This window comes from Sycon ciliatum, chromosome 12 (genome assembly GCF_964019385.1).
Source record: "Sycon ciliatum chromosome 12, ocSycCili1.1, whole genome shotgun sequence".
NCBI lineage: Eukaryota > Metazoa > Porifera > Calcarea > Leucosolenida > Sycettidae > Sycon > Sycon ciliatum.
Window position 1 is genome coordinate 8,564,455 of NC_088654.1, and position 26,828 is coordinate 8,591,282.

A 26,828-nucleotide genomic window follows, 5' to 3' on the forward strand; every position below is an offset into this window, starting at 1 on the left:
AGGTAGAGCCGTGACACACTAGTCAGAACAACAGATGGCTTGATCAGTCACAACTTAAAGTGTCATGCCATCTCAGGCACTCATCAGGTGATAGTGCTTCGAAGTGCATGTACATGATCGAATACGTGAAACTCAGAGTTGTGACAAAGCTTCGAATCTCTCTCTTGTGTACAAGGCTCTGCCCTACATGGGTACTGAGCACTGTTCGGACAGTGAAGCACACCACGTGACTACGTCTACTAATCATGTACATGTTGATGTCTCTCCGCCTTCCTACCCTGTATAGGGGGTTGCTCGATAACCCACTCACGGCGCTACCTCCCGACTTGTTTCGCTACACATCACAACTGAACTCTGTGTAAGTGAAGATGCCACTGGCTTACAATTGTGTTGAGAAACATAACCGTGCAACTTAGAGAGGTTTTCGCTCGCGCCAGGCCACCGCTAGGGGTAAGCGGGTTATGCCGGCATATTTTTTGGCATAATCAGGTGCTTTTTGATAAGGAGCAGCATAATATGGCATCCAAAAAACAAGGGCATTATGCCCAATGAGGCTGTTATACACACCTGCGATTGAAGGCATAATTGAAGGGATAATTGTGTGCATAATCAGGTCCTTTTTGAGAAGGAGCATTAAATGGCATCCGACAAACAAGGGCAGATGCCCAATGAGGCTGCTTTATACACACCTGCTATTGAAGAACCATACATTAATACTTTAGCTGCCAATATAGGCCATCTCCCAAAAGTTCAGCGTTTACTTGTGAATTTGGTATTCCTCTTGCATATTGTTGTCTTGTACTTCCACAAAGCTCCCAGTCCACATCATGACATTGGTCTAAGTCCTTTTTTCATGACGATTATCTGCTCTTTTGCCTCTTTTTGGCGAAGCATACATGTATAAAAGCATAATTGGCTGTTTTTTCGAGCATCCTGCGAGAATCCGCTAGACCATAATCTGGCCATTTCCCGAGCATAATCCGCTTGCCCTAGCCACCACCCTGCCTATGATACCAGGGGGGCAGACGCAGCGGTTAACGGCCAGGGTGTGGTGGTAAGTCTCACGTCCAATGCCCCACAAAGAGCGCAAACCTCACTTGGCTTGTTGTTCTCCAGTATCATCTGCCAAGTGCTAGGGAGCGAAGGTTTTTACAGGTCCAGTTCGAGAAATATTCAAACCACGTGCACAAACAGCGTTCCATTCTGTACAGTTAGGATGACATAATTGGGAAGTGCATGATAGCGCTTTTGAATTATATCTTTCCAAGATAAATTACAGAACTTCATTTTCAGGGTACTTTTGCTTCGCTTTCTGCCTCTACAGGGACGCATCTCGTTGCCAGCTGACTAGCATACCAGCGCAGATCTTTCATCATACTCCCAAACTCACCGTTCTGTACGTTGTCGCTATAATTTTTTTACTTTTTTTTACTCCACATGTTACCAAACTAGAAGCTGCCACAGGCAGCCTCCAAACTTCATACTGCCTTGCATCACATAGTAGGAAGAGGGGAAATCCCGTTCACCGCTCAGTGCTTCACGCTCTGGGAGATCTTGCGGTGCCTGTTGTGCTGGTAGTAGGGAACCTGAATATTAGTCGGGAACAGATGATTTAACTCGAATGCTGAGCCGATAAATATAATTAAATAGACGAAATCACATGGAAACGAGTTACGAAGCAATTATCCACGACTGTAACAAGATAATCAACAGTCAGAAAGTGAGATAACAGGGCACGAAACTGACATGTTACTAAGAGATGATGATTGATGAGATGATTGGGGAAGTTATCACCTTTGTTTCCTTTGCTTTGGCTCGGCTTGTAATAATACAAATTCGTCCATCTCCAATGTAGCTGCTGTAATTGCAGTAAATCCTTAGGCTCAACATTTATTATAATGCTTATACATAAAAACAAATGTATACTGAAGTGATGATTGTACATTGTGTATGTACAGAAAACATGACAGAAACTGCATGTGATCTGGCTACTTATTATTATTTATTTATTCACAATCACGTGGCACTAGCCAATGAAATGGTGATGTGGGCGATAGCCAGCCATAGGACAGTGAAAGTGGCCCGATTGGAATTTTTCATGTCAAGACTCTCAGCAGACATCTGCTAATAGGACGTGTCGCTAAAAATCCGGTTTCACGAGTGCACAGTTACATGGGGTAATAATAGGGTAATAATTCCTAACCCCGTTTCCTTCTCCTTTCATGGACAAAACTGGCTCGCCATCCGAGTCCAGAAAAGGCGGGTGTTTCGAGCGAAGTTGTGCGCACGCGGCGAAATGCCAGGCTTCAGCAAGGCATAGCGAAACATCGCAACAGACGGAGCCACGTCACATGTGTACATGCACTCTATTTGGAGAAAACAGGCAGGGCGGGCACGTGTAAATCGCCCTCAGCTTCAAGCACCTACAAAAAAAAAATAATAATAATTCACGGTTCGCGTGAGACTCGGCCAAAGGCCCAGTTTTCCGCATCCGCAGGAACGCCACCACCCTCTTGGATCAAGGCGCAGATGCAGCTCCTTAACGGTGGGAGGTGAGTAGATCAGACCCACCACAAAGTGGTCAAAGACCGAAATCCCATTCACTGCATCCATGTTTCCCTCGTGCCAGGCCACGAGTTCCCAATTAACTGTGGGTCGCAGCACGGCTGGAAAAAATCCTTCCGCTTCCAAGCAGGACTTGAACCTACAAAAACAAATTAAAAAAATAATGGGCTCAGATGGAGAGCCAATGTTTAATTTATATAAAAGAGAAAGACCAAGGAACTACAAGTTACGCTATACTGTCCACTAACACCACCAGTAACTAAACAATCAGCTCATTCGATACCTCCTTATGTTATTTCTATAACTTAGAACCTTCCAAGTTGGAAGGCTGTTGGAGTGCGCATCCAAGATGTGCTAGAGCTGTTAGCCAGTTAGTTGTAGAACGTCAGTACCGTCGGTCAGTGTCGTGAATGTAATCGCATGAGATGATTGTTTAGTAACTGGTGGTGTTAGTGGACAGTATAGCGTAACTTGTAGTTCATTGGTCTTTCTCTTTTATATAACTAAAAAATAAATAATAATACTTCTTGACCCTGGTTCGAGTCCTGGTGGTGACAGTCAATTTTTTCTTCAGACTTTTCCCGTTTGTCTCTTTCCCTCAAACCAGTTAATACTTCTTGAAGTAATAATAATAATAATGATAAAAGGACTCGATTGACTCAACCAGGTAGCCTGCATGATAACCCTGTTACAGTCGTGGAGTTCGGCCTGAGCTCAGTCATGTATTGTTCCCCCCCCCCTCCCCGCCTCCCCCCCCCCCCCCGACCTTCCTCAACTCCCAGCAAACGAAGTTTCTATGTCAACAATTATTATTATTATTATTTGAATCGTTTGCAGGCAACCTGCCTACACTCAAGAGAGCACTGCATTTCACACAAATCCATTAGAGGTATCGTTACAACGTTTCGGTCTTATGACCATTATCAGGAATGAAGTGGACATGGAAAGAACAGCAGTATAAAAGAAGGAGGCAAGCAAGCAAAGCGCGGTACATAGTGACAGCGCGCGTAGAGAAGTGCAAAGCACGTCATGGCGGGTGTGCGTGTACATGACAAAACAAGCACAAACGGCGAGGAAAGTAGATACTGCGCTACAGCAGTGATACAAGCACAGTTCCAGTCTCACACCACCAGTGAGGTGTGTAGAGCCCCGCGCCACTCGCAGTAAATAACAGCTGTATTCAATGCCGGCAAAGCGCACAGGTCAGTACAACAACATCCCATGCATGATGCTAAAGGTAGCTGAGCAAGAAAGATGATTGTAGACCATGGTAGAATGTGGAAGAGCATACTCCATAAAAGGTGGTAGCCAAGGTACGTGAAGGCATGCATTGCCCACACACATGTGCCGAGTGTATCACCCAGAACGCATGCTAGAAGCCAATATGGCCGCACAGGTGGTGTTGTAGCAGGTCCCAGCCACTGTTGTTGTTGATTTCCGGGGATCGCTCCCTGATGTTGATGGCCTCTCGGATCCTCCTCCTGGGGCGGTCACGCTCAGAACCAAGAACCCGGATACCCGAGAAGGCCGCTGCTCCCAATGGCAATGGTTCAGTTGCATGCTTGGCTGCAAAATGCTCACCCAGCGCGGTGCCGCTCACTGTGTTGCGTGCGTCGTCGTTGTGTTCTTTTGTCCTGGTGGAGAGGCTACGGTACGTCTCTCCGACATATTTATCACCACATTTGCACTCGAGGTGGTATACGACGTTTCTATCTGTGCATGTTTCTGAACGGGACATGCAGGCGACACAAGCAGCTTTGGGCCGCCCCCGTTTACGGGGCTTGGACGGGTCTACATACCTGCGGCATGGTGGTTTGCGGAGGGCAGACGTGCAAATCATAGAACTTAGACGGCTGTTCCTGTAGATCAGCTGGGCATTTATCTTGTGCTTCCGGAGTAATTTATGATTTTTGTTGTGGATATACTCGGTGTGAAACGGTAGGTTTAGGGTGACACGGTATTCATTCTGCACTCTTCCACGTCGGGGGCGCATAGCTCGTTCACGTGCCGAAACTATAACTGACTCTGGGAAGTTGTTGAATTTTAGGATGTTGGTTACTTTTTCTTCACTTCTTTTAAGGGTGTCAGCATCGGAGGATAGACGGACGGCACGCAGGAACTCAGAAGAAGCAATTGCTTTCTTTTGCTGGTTGGGAACTGACGAGTTGTAGTCTGATACCAGTCCGCTGTGACATGGCTTGCGGCATAGTTCATAGGATATACATCCGGTGAAACATGAGCGGCTCCGCGCTGGGTGAGCATTTTGCAGCCAAGCATGCATCTAAACCATTGCCATTGGGAGCAACGGCCTTCTCGGGTATCCGGGTTCTTGGTTCTGAGCGTGACCGCCCCAGGAGGAGGATCCGAGAGGCCATCTACATCTGGGAGCGATCCCCGGAAATCAACAACAACAGTGGCTGGGACCTGCTATAACACCCCCTGTGCGGCCTTATTGGCTTCTAGCATGCGTTCTGGGTGATACACTCGGCACATGTGTGTGGGCAATGCATGCCTTCACGTACCTTGGCTACCACCTTTTATGGAGTGTGCTCTTCCACATTCTACCATGGTCTGCAATCATCTTTCTTGCTCAGCTACCTTTAGCATCATGCATGGGATGTTGTTGTACTGATCTGTGCGCTTTGCCGGCATTGAATACAGCTGTTATTTACTGCGAGTGGCGCGGGGCTCTACACACCTCACTGGTGGTGTGAGACTGGAACTGTGCTTGTATCACTGCTGTAGCGCAGTATCTACTTTCCTCGCTGTTTGTGCTTATGTTGTCATGTACATGTATTAATGCACACCCGCCATGACGTGCTTTGCACTTCTCTACGCTCGCTGTCACTATGTACCACGCTTTGCTTGCTTGCCTCCTTCTTTTATACTGCTGTTCTTTCCATGTCCACTTCATTCCTGATGATGGTCATAAGACCGAAACGTTGTAACGATACCTCTAATGGATTTGTGTGAAATGCAGTGCTCTCTTGAGTGTAGGCAGGTTGCCTGCAAACGATTCAAGTATAATGAAGCTGTGTGAAGCGTCCTTCAAAATTATTATTATTATTATTATTTATTCCATTGCTATCAGGTTCGGCCTCATTTCCTCTGTGCTGCGCTGACGAGTCCACAAAGGACGAAACAGTTCTGTCTGCAGATTGAGTATTTCGCTCCTGCTCTTGTAGCAGTTGAGCACTCTTGCGTGGGGTAGTGCCTTTGCTGTTTGCGTTATGCAGAGCTCACTGACTTGTCAGTTTGATCACTCTGGCAAGGTACGTTCGGGCCTGATTGGAAATTTTTATTTCCATTGCTATCAGGTTCGGCCTCATTTCCGCTGTGCTGCGCTGACGAGTCCACAAAGGACGAAACAGTTCTGTCCGCAGATTGAGTATTATTATTTATTCTTGTTTTACTAGGGAATTCCCAACAGGCCGCGACGCCTTTTTACAGGGAACCCTAGGAACATTTTGATAGATGGGCGAAATTCAGCTGGTGACCTAGGCGTATGGCAAGCTGGTGGCAGTGCATTCCACCTATCAGCACCTAAATAAGAAATTGCACTGAAACCAAATCGGGTGTTAGCACGGGGAAGAACAAGGGCTTCAACAATGAACGCACTCTTCAGGTACTGTTGGCATACAGTAAAAACCTGTCAATGCGACCACTCGGAAAAGGCGCCCCCTGTCCTAAAATACCACTGAGACCAGGACCAAGGGAGGCTTTTTTCCAGGCAAATTACCCTGGATGAGGAGACCACCTGGTAACAGAGACCACGTTTTGAGGGTCCCTTGAGCGGTCGTCTTACACAGGTTTCACAGTGAGTATACATGCATCGGTACTATGTCCCCTGTGCTGTGCAGTAGTCTCAGCAATAATCAAATCACAGCTCTACCTCCCGACTTGCTGCTCCACACCACCAAGCTAACAAGCCTGTAAGTGACTAGAAAGCCACCTTTGAGTACCGGTAACTTTTTTTGTGTTAAAACATTAATTTATACTAACGTTACTAACAGCATGAAGTCATTCAAATGTTTTTTTGTTGCTTCTGTAGCGTTCAAAGTCACCATGTTATGCTTGAACCATGCCACAAGCTTCTCGAATTGACTGAACGTTGTAGCACTATTAGAAAATATAACCCCGATTCCATACCTGGTACTTGACCATCCACGTCCTCAACCACAATCTGAGGTATCGGCACTTGAATACTGGTAATGTATGGTAGGTAACTATTGCGACCATGACCTTCGTGCCATACATAGCAAGCCAGTCGAAACAAATCGCTCCTTCTTGTCTTTTCTTGCAGAGATCTTAGCAGCAACCAACTGACCGTTCTTCCTGCGAGTCTATTTTGGAACGTAAAACTAGAACAATTGTAAGTCCATGTAGGAAAAGAAGGGCCATTTAGCCTCGTGACGTATGCTGCTCTATAACATGAACGAGACAAAACAGGGGAAATTTTTGATTGATTTTTATTTCACGGATCCTCCAGAGGCAAATAGATGCCTATCGAAGGGAGTCTCCTAAGTAAGTATGGAAAATGAGAAAGTATGTTCGTAAGCGAGAAGAGGTAGAAGATGCATTAGAATATAGAGTACAAACAAAAGAAGTAAATTCAGTACTTCGGGGAGTACATTGCATGCTAATCATAATGAGAATTAGAAAAGCAGCATTGCGGACTACTATAACTGACATATACCGTACTGGCAATATATGTTGCCGCGTAACGCGTAACGCAGGGGGGTGCGGCGTAACGCGCGACCAGGCTAGTGCGACAAATTTTCGTTGAGTTCGTAACGCGCGTCCGGCGGGGTGCGGCGATCTTTTCATTGCAAAAAAGGCTGAAAACTGTGAAAGCACGTGAACCGCGTGGTGAAAAGTTCAAAACTGGACGCAGCAGGAAGTCCTGCAATAGCAAAAAAAGGACTGCGGCAATATAGAAACCTGTGTAACGGCTCCTGTGCGACTTTGCATGTAACGCCCTGCGTGCGGCAAACATGTGCCAATGTAACGCATCATGGCCTCACTGCGGCAACATATATTGCCAGTACGGTACACAAACTATTGAAAATATCATAGATGTGGTCAGCCTAGACACAAAAGTCAGGAATACCTTTCAAAGAAAACATAGATTGCGAATGATACCGACGAACAGCAATACTAAATTTCGCCGAAATGAAGAAGTACCAGCAGGAAAAAAAGCTACCCCAGGAACTCTATGAAATCACTAGATACAGTCATACCTGTCAAGGCGACCACTTGCATAAGGGGACCACCTGTCCTATAAGACCACTGAAACCAGGACCAATGGGTGATATTTCCCGTCAACTGACCCTGGACAGGGAGACCACCTGGTAACAAGGACCACGTTTTGAAGGTCCCTTGAGCGGTCGTCTTCGACAGGTTTCACAGTAGATAAATAAATTGACTGGGTTCATGTCAATGGCAGACTCTCTTCGGTGACAGACGGGAATTGACTGCGTTAAAGGAAATCAATCTTAAAAATCGGGTTTGTCTTAATCTTCCTTGACGTATCTTCGCAAGCCAATATTTTTTTAAGTAGGAAGGTGTTCTCCTTGAAGCACACTCTGTATTACCAAATTTGTTAAAAGCATTTTTGGCGCTATCCGATTATAACTTTTGTAAGACTTATAAGACTATAAGACTCGGGTGGGGGGCCAAGGATACAAATTGAAATAAAGGACAAAAATGTTTTTACAAACCTGATACCAGTTTTCATTTTATTTCTCAGAACCTTCCAAGTTGGAAGGCTGTTGCCTTTGCGCATTCAAGACGTGATTATAGATTAACTTCAGGTGGTTGAATGTCAGTACCACATCAGTCAGTCTTGTGCTAGCTGTTGCACAGTCTGGCAGCTCTGGCTCGGCATGAACTAGCTTGTAACTGTTAGTTTTGGACACACACTTCGAACAACATTAAAGGTGCAGTTCCGTTCTTTTTGTTATCTTTCTTATAAGAGCTGTGTATACTGATTTGCTTTCTCAACCATCTACTTCACTCCTGCAGCTCCGCTAGCGCCAATACGCTAAGCTTGGATAGTCGTATGTGTTCGCTAGCCAATGTCCTGAGATCGTCTGTCGGATTCAGTGGTGACCGAGGTTTGGAGTCCCAAGCTGTTGCATATGTCGAAACAAGTAAGACTTTAGTGTGTGTTTAAAGGGAGGCTTGGAGCTACAATGTAAGCAGCCAGCCGTTGTCTGGTGAGGGGACATCGTTGCCTGTTCGCGTAGTATTTTTATACGCATTCCCGCGGCAGCGTCAACCAAGCAGCGGCCTGAGCTTCTTTCTATGGAAATAAATGCGTCCAGGGAGCGTTTGCTAGCAATCGTCAGGCCCCAGGTACACGAAATCGGAATCACATAGAAGTAGCGGCAGGATAAAGGTGAAGCAGAACCTCATACGCAGATGCTCTCGGATCAGTCCTCCGTGCTTCCAAAGAAACCACAAGAATCGGAAGGCAGCCAATTGTCTGCGCCGTGTCACGTCCGCAATGTCGCCCAAAAATGAGCCCAGCTGTCCGGATGTTCTCCATCGCTCGTCAACCCTGTCTACAGATCGACCCAGCTCTGTCCACTCTGTCTTGGTGTTGTTGACTTTCAGGGCTGCCCGAGAGTGTGGTCTATAACCACCGGTTCGAGCTCCGTGAGCCATTCTGCTGAAAACATTTCTCGTAAAAAGTTTCGGATGAAGAGCCAAGGATTAATTTATACAATGAAAAAATGTGTCGTGCAATGGTATCGCATGAGCTGATTTTTTAGTAACTCGTGGTGTTAGTGGACTTTATAGCGTAACTTGTAGTTCCTCGGTCCATTTTTCTTTTGTAAAAAGTTTCGTTTCGACATTTTCCGCAGAGCAACTTGTGTAGTATCCCTGCCCGACCAATACGGAAGCAGTACGGAACTAATACGGAGCTTTGCCTGATGTATATTTAGTGTATCTCCGTATGTAAGCGTACGGCGTCTGCTGCATAAAAGCGGCTGAGCATTTCTGTTTTGATGAAGAGAAGATTAGATTAGATAGCAACGAAAGATAACTCGAAGAAGTAGTCAACCTCTAGGTGAGCAACGGAGAGATCTTGAATCTTATTTATTTTGCCGCTTCTTCTTTCACTAATCATTATATCTCAGGTGTGTACCTGAAAGTAGAATAAAAGTAATTCTTGTTGATTTCACCGCGCCTACCACTCGGCTACCCATTACATTGGTGGCTGCGGTGTAGTTTTAAATAAAACAACGTGATTCGACCCCAGACCCCCATGGCTCAACCCGCTGCAGCTCCCTGCGCGTGCGACGAATCAAGATGAGAATCATGTTTCTTGCCTTCCTGGGCTTGGCCCTGCTTATTAGCTTGCAGCACAGTCAGGGTGCTAGCGTGGATCACCCTTCCCTCCGCATGGCATCCACTGGAGACTCCGATGGCGATTCCAAGCGACCCGCTACCTACATGTATACTACCGGTGGTGATGGCGAAGCTGATGAGGACGACGACATGCAGGCTGCTGACCAAGACAAGGAGGGTATTCCCCAAGACCAGCAGCGTTTGATTTTCGCCGGCACGCAGTTGGCAGACGGCCGAACCCTGAGTGACTACAACGTTCAGCAGGAGTCCACTATTCACTTGGTACTTCGTCTCCGTGGTGGGATGCAGATTTTCGTCAACACTCTTCCTGGCTAGACCATCACTCTTTACGTCGCGCAAAGCGATGCTATCGACAATGTGAAGACCATGATTCAAGACGAGGAAGGAGGTTATTTGTCTGACGCCGAGCTAGCCGCTCTGAGTGACCGGCTCAACCAAGATGAAGATAAAACCTGGCTTGCCCTCCGCCATAGCTCCAGCCGCCGCCGTGGTTACTAACGCTGATTCCAGGTATGGCATTTTCTTTCCTGTCTTCCTTCAGTCTCCCTGTTCTCTTCAGTCTTCCTTTATGCGAGTGTGTGAATCCAGTTTAGTTTGGTAGGCGTCTGATCATGGTGAGCCACGGCTTACCCAGCTAACGTGGGACAATGTGTGTGACAACGCCCCTTATAGGTATAGTGTATTCAGTTCGGTTTTTGACCTGCGATGTTCCTGGCGGGTTGTGCCAGCGTTGTGCAGCAAGAGTGCTGTGGATTTTCAGGTCCTATTTGGAGGACAGTTCTTTCCCCTTTTGACCCCGTGAGATCGTGTGAACCTGGTGTGCTTCTACTTTATGATTTGTTATCAGTTCATTTATTCTGTCTACTCTAAACGTTATCATTTCCGATATAATTTGCCATCTTCCGGTTGACGCTGTTTTCGTAACTCTTCAGTAATTTTTTGAAAATCACGAGGGCGTGATTATCTGTAGGAAGGGAGGGTGTAGTATCCCTGCCCGACCAATACGGAAGCAGTACGGAACTAATACGGAGCTTTGCCTGATGTATATTTAGTGTATCTCCGTATGTAAGCGTACGGCGTCTGCTGCATAAAAGCGGCTGAGCATTTCTGTTTTGATGAAGAGAAGATTAGATTAGATAGCAACGAAAGATAACTCGAAGAAGTAGTCAACCTCTAGGTGAGCACCGGAGAGATCTTGAATCTTATTTATTTTGCCGCTTCTTCTTTCACTAATCATTATATCTCAGGTGTGTACCTGAAAGTAGAATAAAAGTAATTCTTGTTGATTTCACCGCGCCTACCACTCGGCTACCCATTACACTTGACACCACAGAATACTCGTATAGGCAGGGGCAATGCAGACTTGACACCTTTAAAATATCCGTTCGAAAAGTGAATGGAAGGTCCCGAAGGAGCTGACCTTGTCCTCTACTCGGCCATTCCTTCTTCTTCCTCTCTTCCGTACACGCTCGAAGCACGGGATGCCCTGGAAATCGTAAAATTGCAAATTGTAAGAAGGTTCGTTCTGCCTTGCTTCGGGGTGCATTACACAATATTTGATAGGAGCGTAAAAAGTGACTATGCAGACTTGGACACAAGTAAATGTGATTTCCAAAAGTCTACTTCTATACTCGTTTATCACATTCGCTGGCTTGACTCCTTTGGTGTAAATCTGCCTGTCTACTTGCCCGGCTACCTGCTCTGTGCATGTCTCCTTGTATTCACCTATTACGGTGTACGTATGTGTGTGTGTATGTGTGTGTATGTGTTTGTGTGTATGTGTGTACGTGTGTGTGTGTATGTGTGAGTGTGTGTATGTGTGTGTGTGTGTGTATGTGTGTGTGTGTGCGTGTGTGTGTATGTGTGTGTATGTGTGTGTATGTGTGCCAGCTAGTTCGGTTGGTGGGTACACTTATGCCTGATTGTATTGGGTCTGTTGCCAACAGTCTCGGCTACTTGAAGGTGTAATGTTGTACCTGCCACCTTTGTTGGTTCCAGGGTTCATATACTTTCTATTTGAAGTATACATACCTGTTAACCATGGACTGCTTCTGGCTAGATTAACTCTTGTGTAATCAATGGTGCTAGTGAAGCTAATATCAGATCCACTCTGATTTAGTCACCCACACTAGTAGCACGTATTACCTTCACTGGGGGCAGGGGTAACTGCAGTTGGATCCCAGGACGGATACCCTGATGCCGTCAATCCTTTTTCTGCACCTTGTCCTCACCCACTTACTGAGGTGTGGTGAGCCCATAAGTGGGATCATGTTCAAGTCCACCCAGAGTTTTGGGGATTTCAGGGGGTGTCGGCCGTTGGGCGGTTCAATAGCCAATTGAGTCATCTTTCCAAGATTCCTTTTGAGTCTCTCTCCCCTCTCCCGGGGAGACCCACGTGACCAGTTTTGGCAGTGTGCAACAAGTACAAGTACAAGTGTGCGTATGTGTGTATGTGTGTATGTGTGTGTATGTGTGTATGTGTGTGTGTAGATGTGTGTGTATGTGTGTTTGTGTGTATGTATGTGTGTTTGTGTGTGTGTATGTGTGTGTGTATGTGTGTGTGTGTGCGTGTGTGCGTGCATGTGTGTATGTGTGTGTGTGTGCGTGTGTGGCGATGGACGTCAAATGGGCAATGGGCAATGGGGTGTGTGTGTGTGTGTGTGTGTGTGTGTGTTTGTGTGAGTATATGTACATGTATGTGTGAGTGTGGGTAGGCATGTGTGTAAATAGGCCTCACATGCTCTTCTCCCTTTCTCAATCAACATCCTCATCTTCTGTTTAAAGCATGGGGCGGGTGTCACAACGCAAACGTTCAGTGCCTAGCCAATGCATTGGTGACTGGCTTCTGCGCCTGTCCACTTGGAACTGCGTTCAACGGCACGGACTGCGTGCCTCGAAACGTGTGCATGACGGCGCTACGGGAACGCGGCGCTGTGTGTGAGCAGTTTCCAACGTGCGACGACAACGTCACCACGCTACGAACATGCCAATGTCCGGAGGTGCTCACCAAAGAAGACGGTACGCCTTTCCCGTGCGAAGCGTCCTTTCTCTCCAAGGATTTTTTCTACAACTTCCAGCCCGGAGCTGTGGTGGAGCTCACAGCCACAACAACCACATGGATGTGTCGAACTGGATTCAAACAAGCCGGTGAGTCATGAAGGCACTACAGTCCATTCATTGGAAACTGGCTCCCTAACTTGTTGGTGTCTCCCGCACATCGTTGTAGATACCGTGAAAACAACAGTTACATCCTGCATTGCGTCACCCGTGCCACACTTGAGTCAAGAAAAGTCAAAGAACAGGGGAATAGAAATTCAGCCACGTTTTACAAAATTAGGACAGGTGTGCCTAGGCAAAATGTATGGAGAAGCTGACCCCAAACCCAGATTTTTGAGATTTAAAGTGGTTTTTTTATCCTCAATTCGGCCAAATTCGGACTTTCAAAAGCCAGCGGGACTGTTTCCGATGAATGGATTGTAATTTATAACTGAATTTCTGAGCAATGTGTTGTTAGATTGCCTGTCTTCCAAAGCTTCTGCACTCATGTGTTATTAAAAGTCCTGAAGGGCTAAGGAAAACTGCCTTTTAAAGCATGGCGGCTTGCAACGCCTGAAGCACTCCTACCTGTACTCGTGCGTATGATAATATTAATGTAAATAATAACTTTATTAGGATGACCCAAAAGCAAATTGCCTATCGAGGGGTTCACCGCAGTGAATGGTTCAGGTTGTGGTATGACAAAGCAAAGAGGCAACACTTGTGTGTGTGGGGGAGGGGGGGGGAGGGGGGGAGTTTCGAACTATGCACAGTGAAGGGATAGTTGTATGTACATGACCTTGTTATTATTGTCTCCTAATTTATCTATTTCCTGTTCCAAGAACGGCTAACCTTTCAAATATTTGTGTTCGCTTTTCCCTGTAGGCACATGGTGCAGGGACGAGGATGAATGCCTGACACCGTATGTCTGTGAGCGGTACGAGGACTGTGTGAACACGTATGGGTCATTCTACTGCAAGACCAAACCGCTGGGTAAGCAATCAACGTGGAGACAGTAACTTAACCCTCTGTGTACGGAATGCTATAGTTATGAAGATCTATAAAGAGTATAAGCAAGAGTAGATAAACAAGAGTGTGCAACTCCGGATCTCTCCTGCACAATCTGCAGGTACCCCCGCTCACGGCGGAATATTTTGTTGACGTCACCTTTTTTCAGGGAAACGCGGACTTTGCCGCAGAGCAGTGTGAGAGCACGTGCTGGGCACCGACCTTGTAGTCTAAAGCCCCGCCAAGTGCACGAGGGAAACCTCTCCAAAAGGCTCGCAGCGCGTGCGTCGTCGAAAAGATTACGTCAACAAAAAATTCCGCCCTGGGCCAACCCATCCGCGAGTTGCACACTCTTGTTTATCTACTCTTGGTATAAGGGATGCAGAGTATAAGGGATGCCCACCATCACTGCTGCGTCTCGGTGCAGCGCCTGCTCATTAGTTGTCACGTCTGTCCTAGTCTCCGTACCGTTGTCTTTCCTTATTCTTTTCGAGCTGGTTATGTGAACTTAGAATCAACTCGTAAAAACACCAAGTCAATCTCCAATTGACACAAACCTCGTTTATTCAACATAATCATATCCTATCCAATAAAAACAGTTTATTGTATAATAGCTATGAAAAGTATGAATGCCGCAGACATCACCACGCAACATGACAATTTGTTCAAGGTTTGGTTTTGTGTGTTTCCAAAATCGATTTTCAAGCTCCGATCATCAGTGGAAATACGGAACTAAAGTGATCAAGGGAAAAACAAAGGTTAAAAATCCAAAGAAGTGTGACACATGACGGGTAACTTGTGGTAAGTATTACAAAAAGTGAGAACTAAGATAAAGTGTAAGTGTGACAAACGGGCATGAACAGTGCAGAAACAACTCAAGAACACGGGGTGCAAACTCACGAAAATAACGTAAGTGCTAAAACATGTTCTTTTTGCTTACACAAATCGGGCTTAAAACGGAACACAATCTCGGGACGTAGATGAGCTAAGGACAGTGGCACGAGACAGACGTAGGAAGGAGAACATGGATGGTATCAGACGACTGACTGGTGGTGAATATGAGTTGGGTGATGATGCGGCGGATGACGAGGATAAAGATGACGACGAGGCGGATGACGGCGAGGATACAGATGACGACGAGGCGGGTGATGACGAGGCGGCGGATGACGACGAGGCAGATGACGATGAGACGGCTGGTGGTGATGGTGATAAAACGGACGAGGAGGAGTCAGGTGGCAGGGAAGGTGATGGAGCTGATGAGGGTGACATTCGTAAGAAGTCAGCTGTGTACTTGCATTTGTTATCTCGTCCCGATTGTTTGAGTGTGTATGATGATTCCCACTTCTCTGTACTGTGTCGTGCCCGGTATGTCCAGCAGTTGAAGGTCCTTGAAGCTGTTTGTATTCGTATGCATAAGCCCGATTTGTGTAAGCAAAAAGAACATGTTTTAGCACTTATGTTATTTTCGTGAGTTTGCACCCCGTGTTCATGAGTTGTTTCTGCACTGTTCATGCCCGTTTGTCACACTTACACTTTATCTTAGTTCTCACTTTTTGTAATACTCACCACAAGTTACCCGTCATGTGTCACACTTCTTTGGATTTTTAACCTTTGTTTTTCCCTTGATCACTTTAGTTCCGTATTTCCACTGATGATTGGAGCTTGAAAATCGATTTTGGAAACACACAAAACCAAACCTTGAACAAATTGTCATGTTGCGTGGTGATGTCTGCGGCATTCATACTTTTCATAGCTATTATTAAACTTTTATCTCCACGTAGATTATTTGTTTATTGTATTTTTTGTATTTATATCATTATCTCATGGCACATCATGATGACGGCCAGTAAAACTGAGGCAAGGGTGAAAGCCAACCACAGCAGTAAAACAGATAAAAGAATACAAATAAAAGGCAAAGAAGGCAAAGGAGGAGACAAACCAGCAGGATACACATGAAACCTATAATTGAGCAGAGATTTTAGCAACAAAATTATCCATCGACGTGCTGGTCTTGGCCTGCGCTGGTAATGTTGCCCAAAACACATAGCCAGCAAAGATCGGGGATCTAGTTCTTATGTATGTAAACGATCTGGCAGAAATGGATCACACATCACTATATGCTGATGATACAGCACTACTTGTGACAGCACCCACTCTCCCCGAGGCTAGTGCCAAGTTACAGTCCAACATAGATGGCGTTATTCATTGGATGGAAAAATGGAAATTGCAGCCCAACTCTTCGAAAACTGCTGTAATGTGTACCCCCCCCCCCAGTTGTTCCTGTGACCTATCTTCATAAGAAACCAGTCCCTTCACCTTTCCAGGCACCACAACTCCGCTCTGCATCGTTGAAAAACACAAGCATCTTGGCGTCATTATTGACCAACACTTAACCTGGAAATCCCAGATCGAAAATTTAGGCAGCCGTGTTAGCTCAGTAATGGGATTTCTCTCATCACACATCACCCACCTCCACACCGACTGTCGCCATGTTATCTACACATCTTACATTCTGCCTATTTTTGATTACTGCTGCATAATTTGGGCTGGCATTTCTAAAACACTGATTGCTCGACTCGAAGTTATGCATAGGCGTCTTTTTGAAAATATTATTTCGGCTTCCTCGCCTGGCTCCAAGCGCAGACTTATACCGCCTTGCTTCTGCTGTGCCGCTCTCGGTCCGCGTGCGTTCTTTGGCATGCCAGACAATTCATAAAATTAAGCTGGGCATTGCTCCTCTTCATGCTCTCTCCTGCCTAAGCTGGTTTGCTCAATCTCAAGACATGCGCACCAGAAACTCTCTCCGCTTCCCTATTGCGCGGTCTGCCTCTATGCAAACATCTCCTCTCTTCCTTGCTTACCGCCATTGGTCTCTCCTCCCACAACATCTAAAATCCTGCCAATGTTACAATACATTCACACAGCTACTGCAGAATACAACATACTAGTTGATATCCAGCCCTGCCCTAGCTTCCCTTACTTTTCAGTTCCCCTTTCATTCTTTTTCTTTCTCCCCTCTAGCTCTATTACCGCCATGGCTGGCTATCGCCCACATCACCATTTCATTGGCTAGTGCCACGTGATTGTGAATAAATAACAATAATAATAATACGAATTAGTGGTTGCGACTTCGGTGATGATTTGTAAGAAAGGGTTTGCTCCCCACACCGGAGCTCGCGCTATTCCGCCGACTTTACTTGACACTTGACTGACTCACGACTGCCATCCAGAGCACACGAGAAGTCCATCGAACCTTCGACTCGGTAAACCTGCAAGAAAGCACCACTCCCTGCTCAATACACAGTGTTTCGGGGAATTCACCCCTCATCAGTTGAGCTTGAGTAGGCTGAGGAAGATTGTGCCTGAAGAGCACCACTTATATAGTGCTCTCCAGGCACAAACATCACCAGGGATACAAACTTACAGAGACGCTCCGTTTCCAGCGCGACAAACACCTCGCGAACACCAGATAGCAGCGTGAGTCAGTGTCGCTCCTGGACGGTGAGACGTCTCTGTAAGTTTGTATCCCTGGTGATGTTTGTGCCTGGAGAGCACTATATAAGTGGTGCTCTTCAGGCACAATCTTCCTCAGCCTACTCAAGCTCAACTGATGAGGGGTGAATTCCCCGAAACACTGTGTATTGAGCAGGGAGTGGTGCTTTCTTGCAGGTTTGCCGAGTCGAAGGTTCGATGGACTTCTCGTGTGCTCTGGATGGCAGTCGTGAGTCAGTCAAGTGTCAAGTAAAGTCGGCGGAATAGCGCGAGCTCCGGTGTGGGGAGCAAACCCTTTCTTACAAATAATAATAATAATAATAATAATAATATTGACTGGTTTGAGGGAAAGAGACAAACGGGAAAAGTCTGAAGAAAAAATGACTGTCACCACCAGGACTCGAACCAGGGACCCTCGCTTGTAGCTAGCGATGCTCTAACCACTGAGCTATGGTGTAGTCGTCATCCCAGCAGAGACTGTTCAACACTTTCTTCAGACTTCGTAACTCACACTTCCTGTGAATCCACACAGGCGGGTGGGACGCAGCCCTCACTGTACCCACACACTTCACGTACACTCTAGTACGCGGGGAGCCCCAAGTCATAACATCTTCACTAGTTTGAGGGAAAGAGACAAACGGGAAAAGTCTGAAGAAAAATTGACTGTCACCACCAGGACTCGAACCAGGGACCCTCGCATAATAATAATAATAATAATAATAATTTTAATATGGCAATAAGTAGGACGAGCTGAAGCGACATGTGGACTACTTTATTAACAATGTAAGCGATGGAGACGATGCAAGAAACAACCTAAAGGGTAAGGAAAAATACATGTAAGAAGAAAAAGGGCAATGGAAAAAAAAAAAAGATGATTCGAACAAGTTTTCGTACAACACTCTTCAGGAATCACCGTTGTACTAAAGAACAAAATGAGAACAAAGGAAATAATATAGCAATCAAGGTAGGGTGACACGATACAATGACAGCACTAGAATATCGAGGTGCGATTTCTCACAAAAGTGTGCAGAAAACAAGGGTATACAAGTAAGAACTAAGCGTGACAAGTGTGTATCAGCAACAAAAAACAAAAAAGTGAGAACGAATGATAATAATAACAATAATAAACAAGAAGGTGACAAAACACATTTAGGCACAAGTGGCAACAACGTTGCCACACTACACAACAGAACATTATTTGAACAATTTTAGGGTAATAACACTATCTTTCTGGACACACAAATTCGGCTTATGAATGCGCTGACAAACAGCTTCCAAAACTTGTAACTGCAAAAGATAACCATGACGAGCACGGCACAAAACAGAAAAACAGGAATCAGAATAAGTACGACAACAGTCAGTACTAGAAACCAAATGATTGTATACTGAAGACTTGTTATTACGAGACGGACGCACACAATCTCGACTCACGCGCACACCCTCACACTCCCTCTCACCCTCACTCAGCTCACCTTCTCCCTCACTGTCCGAATCAGAACCTGCTCCGTCATCCACCACGGTTTGACTCTCCTCCTCACTTGCATCGTCCTGCGTCTCACCTTCACCACCCACGCCAACCCTGAATGCCGTTGCCTTCACGTCAGTCGTCGTCCTTTCCGATTGTTTCCTTTGTATTTTTACCGTGAATTCATAGGTCCGGTTGTAATCTGCTGTAGATCTCCGTGGTCTGTCATTTGCTGCTTTGTTTTGTGGATTAGTTGTTGTTGTTGTTGTTGGATGTGAACCTGGTGTTGTTGTTGGATGTGAAGCTGGTGTTGTTGTTGCCGCCATGGTTGCTGGTCTTTCTGTTGAATCCAGCTCTGGTTCCGGTGGGACAAATCTACCGCCACGGGTGCTCCCCACCAACACAGACCTCGAAGGAGGAGGGTCAGGGGGAGGCAGAGGTGCTGTCACCACTCGAGGCACAGCCCCATGCAAAGCACCCAGAGGCACAGACTTAGGCACACCCGAGGGCTGCACCAGTGGCGGTTCCGCACGCACCTCCAAAGAGCTGCCAAGCTCCAGCCCGTCCAACACAGATGTCAGAGGGGGAGCGGCAGACAGCGGCAGGGAACTATCCTGCCGTCTAGGTGATGGGTTTTTCCTAGGCCTCCCGCGTTTGGGCCTCTCAGATTGCGCACTGGGTGGAAGGATGTGAAGTGGAGTGTGTTGTTTGATACGTGCGTTCAGGTGCTGAACAGTCCTACCAACATACCGACTAGCACAATGTCGGCATTCGAAGTTGTAGATAACATGACTGAGGTGGAGAGTTGGTAGGACGTCCTTCCGCACCGTGAACGCACGCATTGTTGTGAAGACTGGCACAAAATGTACTGCATAATAAGTACGACGGACGATAGACTTGACTGCGTGACACACTTTGACCGATTCCTGCCCCTTCCATGGCAAACATAGATAGACGGGACAGCGAGGTGGACCAATCAGCACCGATTTCGGTTTCTGCTCCATGGACAGAAACTTACGCAACAAGAATTCCGGGTAGCCATTCTTCAAGAAAACAGATCGAAGGAAATCGAGCTCGGGCTGCAGCTTACTGGGCGAACAAATACGTTTCGCACGGTCCACGAGGTTACGAACTAAGTTGACCTTGTATTGAGACGAACAATATGAATCGAAGGCAATGTACTGACCGGTGAACGTAGGCTTACGATACACAGAAGTCAACATTTCACAGCCAGTCTTCTCTACAAGCACGTCTAGAAATGACAACTTACTAGACTGCTCGTGCTCACAAGTAAAGCGGAGGGAAGGATGTAGGTTGTTGAGCACATCGAGAAACAATTCACTGCTCTCAACACTGTCAAAATGCGTGAACGAATCGTCAACAAAACGCACGTAGAACGCGGGCCAAAGCGACTCATCAATCTTGCACTCACAATAACCAACGAATATATTGGCGAGGACGGGACCAAGAGGAGATCCCATCGCCACACCATCTACTTGCTTGTACATCACATCGTTGAACGAAAATTCGACACCAGTTGTAACTGACAGCATCAAATGACGAAACGCCGCTTCCGATACCCATGGAGTATCAACATCATCGTTACGGTACAATACATCCATACAGATGTCAACAGTCTCATCAATAGGAACATTCGTAAAGAGACTTACAACATCGAAGGAACACATGTGTGCATTGAGAGGGACCGGACTATCACGAAGCCTCGCAACAAAGTCGAAGCTATCCTTCACAGTGCGTTTGCAATAGTAATCTTGAACAGGCTGTAGGTAGATGCACAGCCATTTCGAGATAGAGTATTGAGGGGAGGCGGTCATGGATACTATTGGTCTAACAGGGCATGTAGGTTTATGAATTTTAGGAAGGCCATAGAGTCTAGGACGAAGGGTACCAGTCGGTTTGATGCGATCGAATTCATGTTTTGATATTTGTTCTTCATTCTTTAGCTTCTTAAGGTAAGTTACAAGATCCTTTTCTACTTTTTCAGTTCGATCACAGGTCTTGACCGGACCAAGTGTACGGAACTTTGATGTGTCATTTAGGATAACGGACATCTTCTCGATGTAGTCAGTTTTATTCATTAAAACAGTTGCACGACCCTTATCCGGGCGCGTGACAATAATGTCTTTGTTATTACGTAGCTCATGCAGGGCTTTGAGATGTTCGCGTTTCAATGAAAACGTTCTTCTATCCGGTAATGCATCACCGTGTTCCTCGGCCTCTGCCCGGATCTTTGCGGCGCAAATGGACTGTTGTGACTCGGACACCGGTCTGAAACGTAATAACTTGCGGTAAAAGAGCTCAAACTCGGTCATGATTACTTCCTTCTTGTTTGATTTTGGTGGAATCCCGAAATCGGTTCCACGACAGAGGAGCTCTTTCTGAAGAGTGGTCAACTCTAGTGATGTCATGTTAATTATGGTGGTATCAGGATCGATGGTGACATGTCCATATCTTTTCTGTCTTAGCCAATTGTAGGTCTTGTCATGTTTTGTGATTAGATGGATACGTTGTTTCTGGTCATTTTCCGAAAGGAGCATAGAGAATCTCAAGAAGTCGTGAGAGGAGAGAAAGCAGCGTGCACGATCATACAAATACCTAAACCGCGAACGTGACTTTGACAAAGTGTCGCAGGACCGGGCAATCTCGTCTTTCATGAATACGCGTTCGATGTTTAACGTGTGGTAAGCTTTGGTCCTGCGGACACGGTTCTCTACACCACCTGGACAAACACCATTGTCCAGACAACGTCTAAGGAACACTACGTTAAATGCAACACTACGATAATGAAATCGTGACTTCAGCGCATGGTTCAGAATATCTATCTGAGTCTGGCTATATCTCGACCTGAAGTATTTAAAAATTCGACGAGGAGACAATAATTTTAATATGGCAATAAGTAGGACGAGCTGAAGCGACATGTGGACTACTTTATTAACAATGTAAGCGATGGAGACGATGCAAGAAACAACCTAAAGGGTAAGGAAAAATACATGTAAGAAGAAAAAGGGCAATGGAAAAAAAAAAAGATGATTCGAACAAGTTTTCGTACAACACTCTTCAGGAATCACCGTTGTACTAAAGAACAAAATGAGAACAAAGGAAATAATATAGCAATCAAGGTAGGGTGACACGATACAATGACAGCACTAGAATATCGAGGTGTGATTTCTCACAAAAGTGTGCAGAAAACAAGGGTATACAAGTAAGAACTAAGCGTGACAAGTGTGTATCAGCAACAAAAAACAAAAAAGTGAGAACGAATGATAATAATAACAATAATAAACAAGAAGGTGACAAAACACATTTAGGCACAAGTGGCAACAACGTTGCCACACTACACAACAGAACATTATTTGAACAATTTTAGGGTAATAACACTATCTTTCTGGACACACAAATTCGGCTTATGAATGCGCTGACAAACAGCTTCCAAAACTTGTAACTGCAAAAGATAACCATGACGAGCACGGCACAAAACAGAAAAACAGGAATCAGAATAAGTACGACAACAGTCAGTACTAGAAACCAAATGATTGTATACTGAAGACTTGTTATTACGAGACGGACGCACACAATCTCGACTCACGCGCACACCCTCACACTCCCTCTCACCCTCACTCAGCTCACCTTCTCCCTCACTGTCCGAATCAGAACCTGCTCCGTCATCCACCACGGTTTGACTCTCCTCCTCACTTGCATCGTCCTGCGTCTCACCTTCACCACCCACGCCAACCCTGAATGCCGTTGCCTTCACGTCAGTCGTCGTCCTTTCCGATTGTTTCCTTTGTATTTTTACCGTGAATTCATAGGTCCGGTTGTAATCTGCTGTAGATCTCCGTGGTCTGTCATTTGCTGCTTTGTTTTGTGGATTAGTTGTTGTTGTTGTTGTTGGATGTGAACCTGGTGTTGTTGTTGGATGTGAAGCTGGTGTTGTTGTTGCCGCCATGGTTGCTGGTCTTTCTGTTGAATCCAGCTCTGGTTCCGGTGGGACAAATCTACCGCCACGGGTGCTCCCCACCAACACAGACCTCGAAGGAGGAGGGTCAGGGGGAGGCAGAGGTGCTGTCACCACTCGAGGCACAGCCCCATGCAAAGCACCCAGAGGCACAGACTTAGGCACACCCGAGGGCTGCACCAGTGGCGGTTCCGCACGCACCTCCAAAGAGCTGCCAAGCTCCAGCCCGTCCAACACAGATGTCAGAGGGGGAGCGGCAGACAGCGAGTCACGATTTCATTATCGTAGTGTTGCATTTAACGTAGTGTTCCTTAGACGTTGTCTGGACAATGGTGTTTGTCCAGGTGGTGTAGAGAACCGTGTCCGCAGGACCAAAGCTTACCACACGTTAAACATCGAACGCGTATTCATGAAAGACGAGATTGCCCGGTCCTGCGACACTTTGTCAAAGTCACGTTCGCGGTTTAGGTATTTGTATGATCGTGCACGCTGCTTTCTCTCCTCTCACGACTTCTTGAGATTCTCTATGCTCCTTTCGGAAAATGACCAGAAACAACGTATCCATCTAATCACAAAACATGACAAGACCTACAATTGGCTAAGACAGAAAAGATATGGACATGTCACCATCGATCCTGATACCACCATAATTAACATGACATCACTAGAGTTGACCACTCTTCAGAAAGAGCTCCTCTGTCGTGGAACCGATTTCGGGATTCCACCAAAATCAAACAAGAAGGAAGTAATCATGACCGAGTTTGAGCTCTTTTACCGCAAGTTATTACGTTTCAGACCGGTGTCCGAGTCACAACAGTCCATTTGCGCCGCAAAGATCCGGGCAGAGGCCGAGGAACACGGTGATGCATTACCGGATAGAAGAACGTTTTCATTGAAACGCGAACATCTCAAAGCCCTGCATGAGCTACGTAATAACAAAGACATTATTGTCACGCGCCCGGATAAGGGTCGTGCAACTGTTTTAATGAATAAAACTGACTACATCGAGAAGATGTCCGTTATCCTAAATGACACATCAAAGTTCCGTACACTTGGTCCGGTCAAGACCTGTGATCGAACTGAAAAAGTAGAAAAGGATCTTGTAACTTACCTTAAGAAGCTAAAGAATGAAGAACAAATATCAAAACATGAATTCGATCGCATCAAACCGACTGGTACCCTTCGTCCTAGACTCTATGGCCTTCCTAAAATTCATAAACCTACATGCCCTGTTAGACCAATAGTATCCATGACCGCCTCCCCTCAATACTCTATCTCGAAATGGCTGTGCATCTACCTACAGCCTGTTCAAGATTACTATTGCAAACGCACTGTGAAGGATAGCTTCGACTTTGTTGCGAGGCTTCGTGATAGTCCGGTCCCTCTCAATGCACACATGTGTTCCTTCGATGTTGTAAGTCTCTTTACGAATGTTCCTATTGATGAGACTGTTGACATCTGTATGGATGTATTGTACCGTAACGATGATGTTGATACTCCATGGGTATCGGAAGCGGCGTTTCGTCATTTGATGCTGTCAGTTACAACTGGTGTCGAATTTTCGTTCAACGATGTGATGTACAAGCAAGTAGATGGTGTGGCGATGGGATCTCCTCTTGGTCCCGTCCTCGCCAATATATTCGTTGGTTATTGTGAGTGCAAGATTGATGAGTCGCTTTGGCCCGCGTTCTACGTGCGTTTTGTTGACGATTCGTTCACGCATTTTGACAGTGTTGAGAGCAGTGAATTGTTTCTCGATGTGCTCAACAACCTACATCCTTCCCTCCGCTTTACTTGTGAGCACGAGCAGTCTAGTAAGTTGTCATTTCTAGACGTGCTTGTAGAGAAGACTGGCTGTGAAATGTTGACTTCTGTGTATCGTAAGCCTACGTTCACCGGTCAGTACATTGCCTTCGATTCATATTGTTCGTCTCAATACAAGGTCAACTTAGTTCGTAACCTCGTGGACCGTGCGAAACGTATTTGTTCGCCCAGTAAGCTGCAGCCCGAGCTCGATTTCCTTCGATCTGTTTTCTTGAAGAATGGCTACCCGGAATTCTTGTTGCGTAAGTTTCTGTCCATGGAGCAGAAACCGAAATCGGTGCTGATTGGTCCACCTCGCTGTCCCGTCTATCTATGTTTGCCATGGAAGGGGCAGGAATCGGTCAAAGTGTGTCACGCAGTCAAGTCTATCGTCCGTCGTACTTATTATGCAGTACATTTTGTGCCAGTCTTCACAACAATGCGTGCGTTCACGGTGCGGAAGGACGTCCTACCAACTCTCCACCTCAGTCATGTTATCTACAACTTCGAATGCCGACATTGTGCTAGTCGGTATGTTGGTAGGACTGTTCAGCACCTGAACGCACGTATCAAACAACACACTCTACTTCACATCCTTCCACCCAGTGCGCAATCTGAGAGGCCCAAACGCGGGAGGCCTAGGAAAAACCCATCACCTAGACGGCAGGATAGTTCCCTGCCGCTGTCTGCCGCTCCCCCTCTGACATCTGTGTTGGACGGGCTGGAGCTTGGCAGCTCTTTGGAGGTGCGTGCGGAACCGCCACTGGTGCAGCCCTCGGGTGTGCCTAAGTCTGTGCCTCTGGGTGCTTTGCATGGGGCTGTGCCTCGAGTGGTGACAGCACCTCTGCCTCCCCCTGACCCTCCTCCTTCGAGGTCTGTGTTGGTGGGGAGCACCCGTGGCGGTAGATTTGTCCCACCGGAACCAGAGCTGGATTCAACAGAAAGACCAGCAACCATGGCGGCAACAACAACACCAGCTTCACATCCAACAACAACACCAGGTTCACATCCAACAACAACAACAACAACTAATCCACAAAACAAAGCAGCAAATGACAGACCACGGAGATCTACAGCAGATTACAACCGGACCTATGAATTCACGGTAAAAATACAAAGGAAACAATCGGAAAGGACGACGACTGACGTGAAGGCAACGGCATTCAGGGTTGGCGTGGGTGGTGAAGGTGAGACGCAGGACGATGCAAGTGAGGAGGAGAGTCAAACCGTGGTGGATGACGGAGCAGGTTCTGATTCGGACAGTGAGGGAGAAGGTGAGCTGAGTGAGGGTGAGAGGGAGTGTGAGGGTGTGCGCGTGAGTCGAGATTGTGTGCGTCCGTCTCGTAATAACAAGTCTTCAGTATACAATCATTTGGTTTCTAGTACTGACTGTTGTCGTACTTATTCTGATTCCTGTTTTTCTGTTTTGTGCCGTGCTCGTCATGGTTATCTTTTGCAGTTACAAGTTTTGGAAGCTGTTTGTCAGCGCATTCATAAGCCGAATTTGTGTGTCCAGAAAGATAGTGTTATTACCCTAAAATTGTTCAAATAATGTTCTGTTGTGTAGTGTGGCAACGTTGTTGCCACTTGTGCCTAAATGTGTTTTGTCACCTTCTTGTTTATTATTGTTATTATTATCATTCGTTCTCACTTTTTTGTTTTTTGTTGCTGATACACACTTGTCACGCTTAGTTCTTACTTGTATACCCTTGTTTTCTGCACACTTTTGTGAGAAATCGCACCTCGATATTCTAGTGCTGTCATTGTATCGTGTCACCCTACCTTGATTGCTATATTATTTCCTTTGTTCTCATTTTGTTCTTTAGTACAACGGTGATTCCTGAAGAGTGTTGTACGAAAACTTGTTCGAATCATCTTTTTTTTTTTTCCATTGCCCTTTTTCTTCTTACATGTATTTTTCCTTACCCTTTAGGTTGTTTCTTGCATCGTCTCCATCGCTTACATTGTTAATAAAGTAGTCCACATGTCGCTTCAGCTCGTCCTACTTATTGCCATATTAAAATTATTGTCTCCTCGTCGAATTTTTAAATACTTCAGGTCGAGATATAGCCAGACTCAGATAGATATTCTGAACCATGCGCTGAA

General features: G+C 46.1%; 1 protein-coding gene across 1 annotated transcript in view; it reads left to right on the forward strand.

The window, feature by feature from the left end:
• Positions 1–26,828, forward strand: part of LOC135827938 (uncharacterized) — a 56,223-nt gene that overhangs the window by 11,150 nt on the left and 18,245 nt on the right. Inside the window, exons 8-14 of the mRNA XM_065340374.1 lie at positions 287–358; positions 1,325–1,396; positions 6,426–6,497; positions 6,869–6,937; positions 8,590–8,717; positions 12,727–13,089; positions 13,864–13,971. Of these exons, the coding sequence (XP_065196446.1) occupies positions 287–358; positions 1,325–1,396; positions 6,426–6,497; positions 6,869–6,937; positions 8,590–8,717; positions 12,727–13,089; positions 13,864–13,971 (884 nt within the window). The remainder of the gene's footprint in view (positions 1–286; positions 359–1,324; positions 1,397–6,425; positions 6,498–6,868; positions 6,938–8,589; positions 8,718–12,726; positions 13,090–13,863; positions 13,972–26,828) is intronic.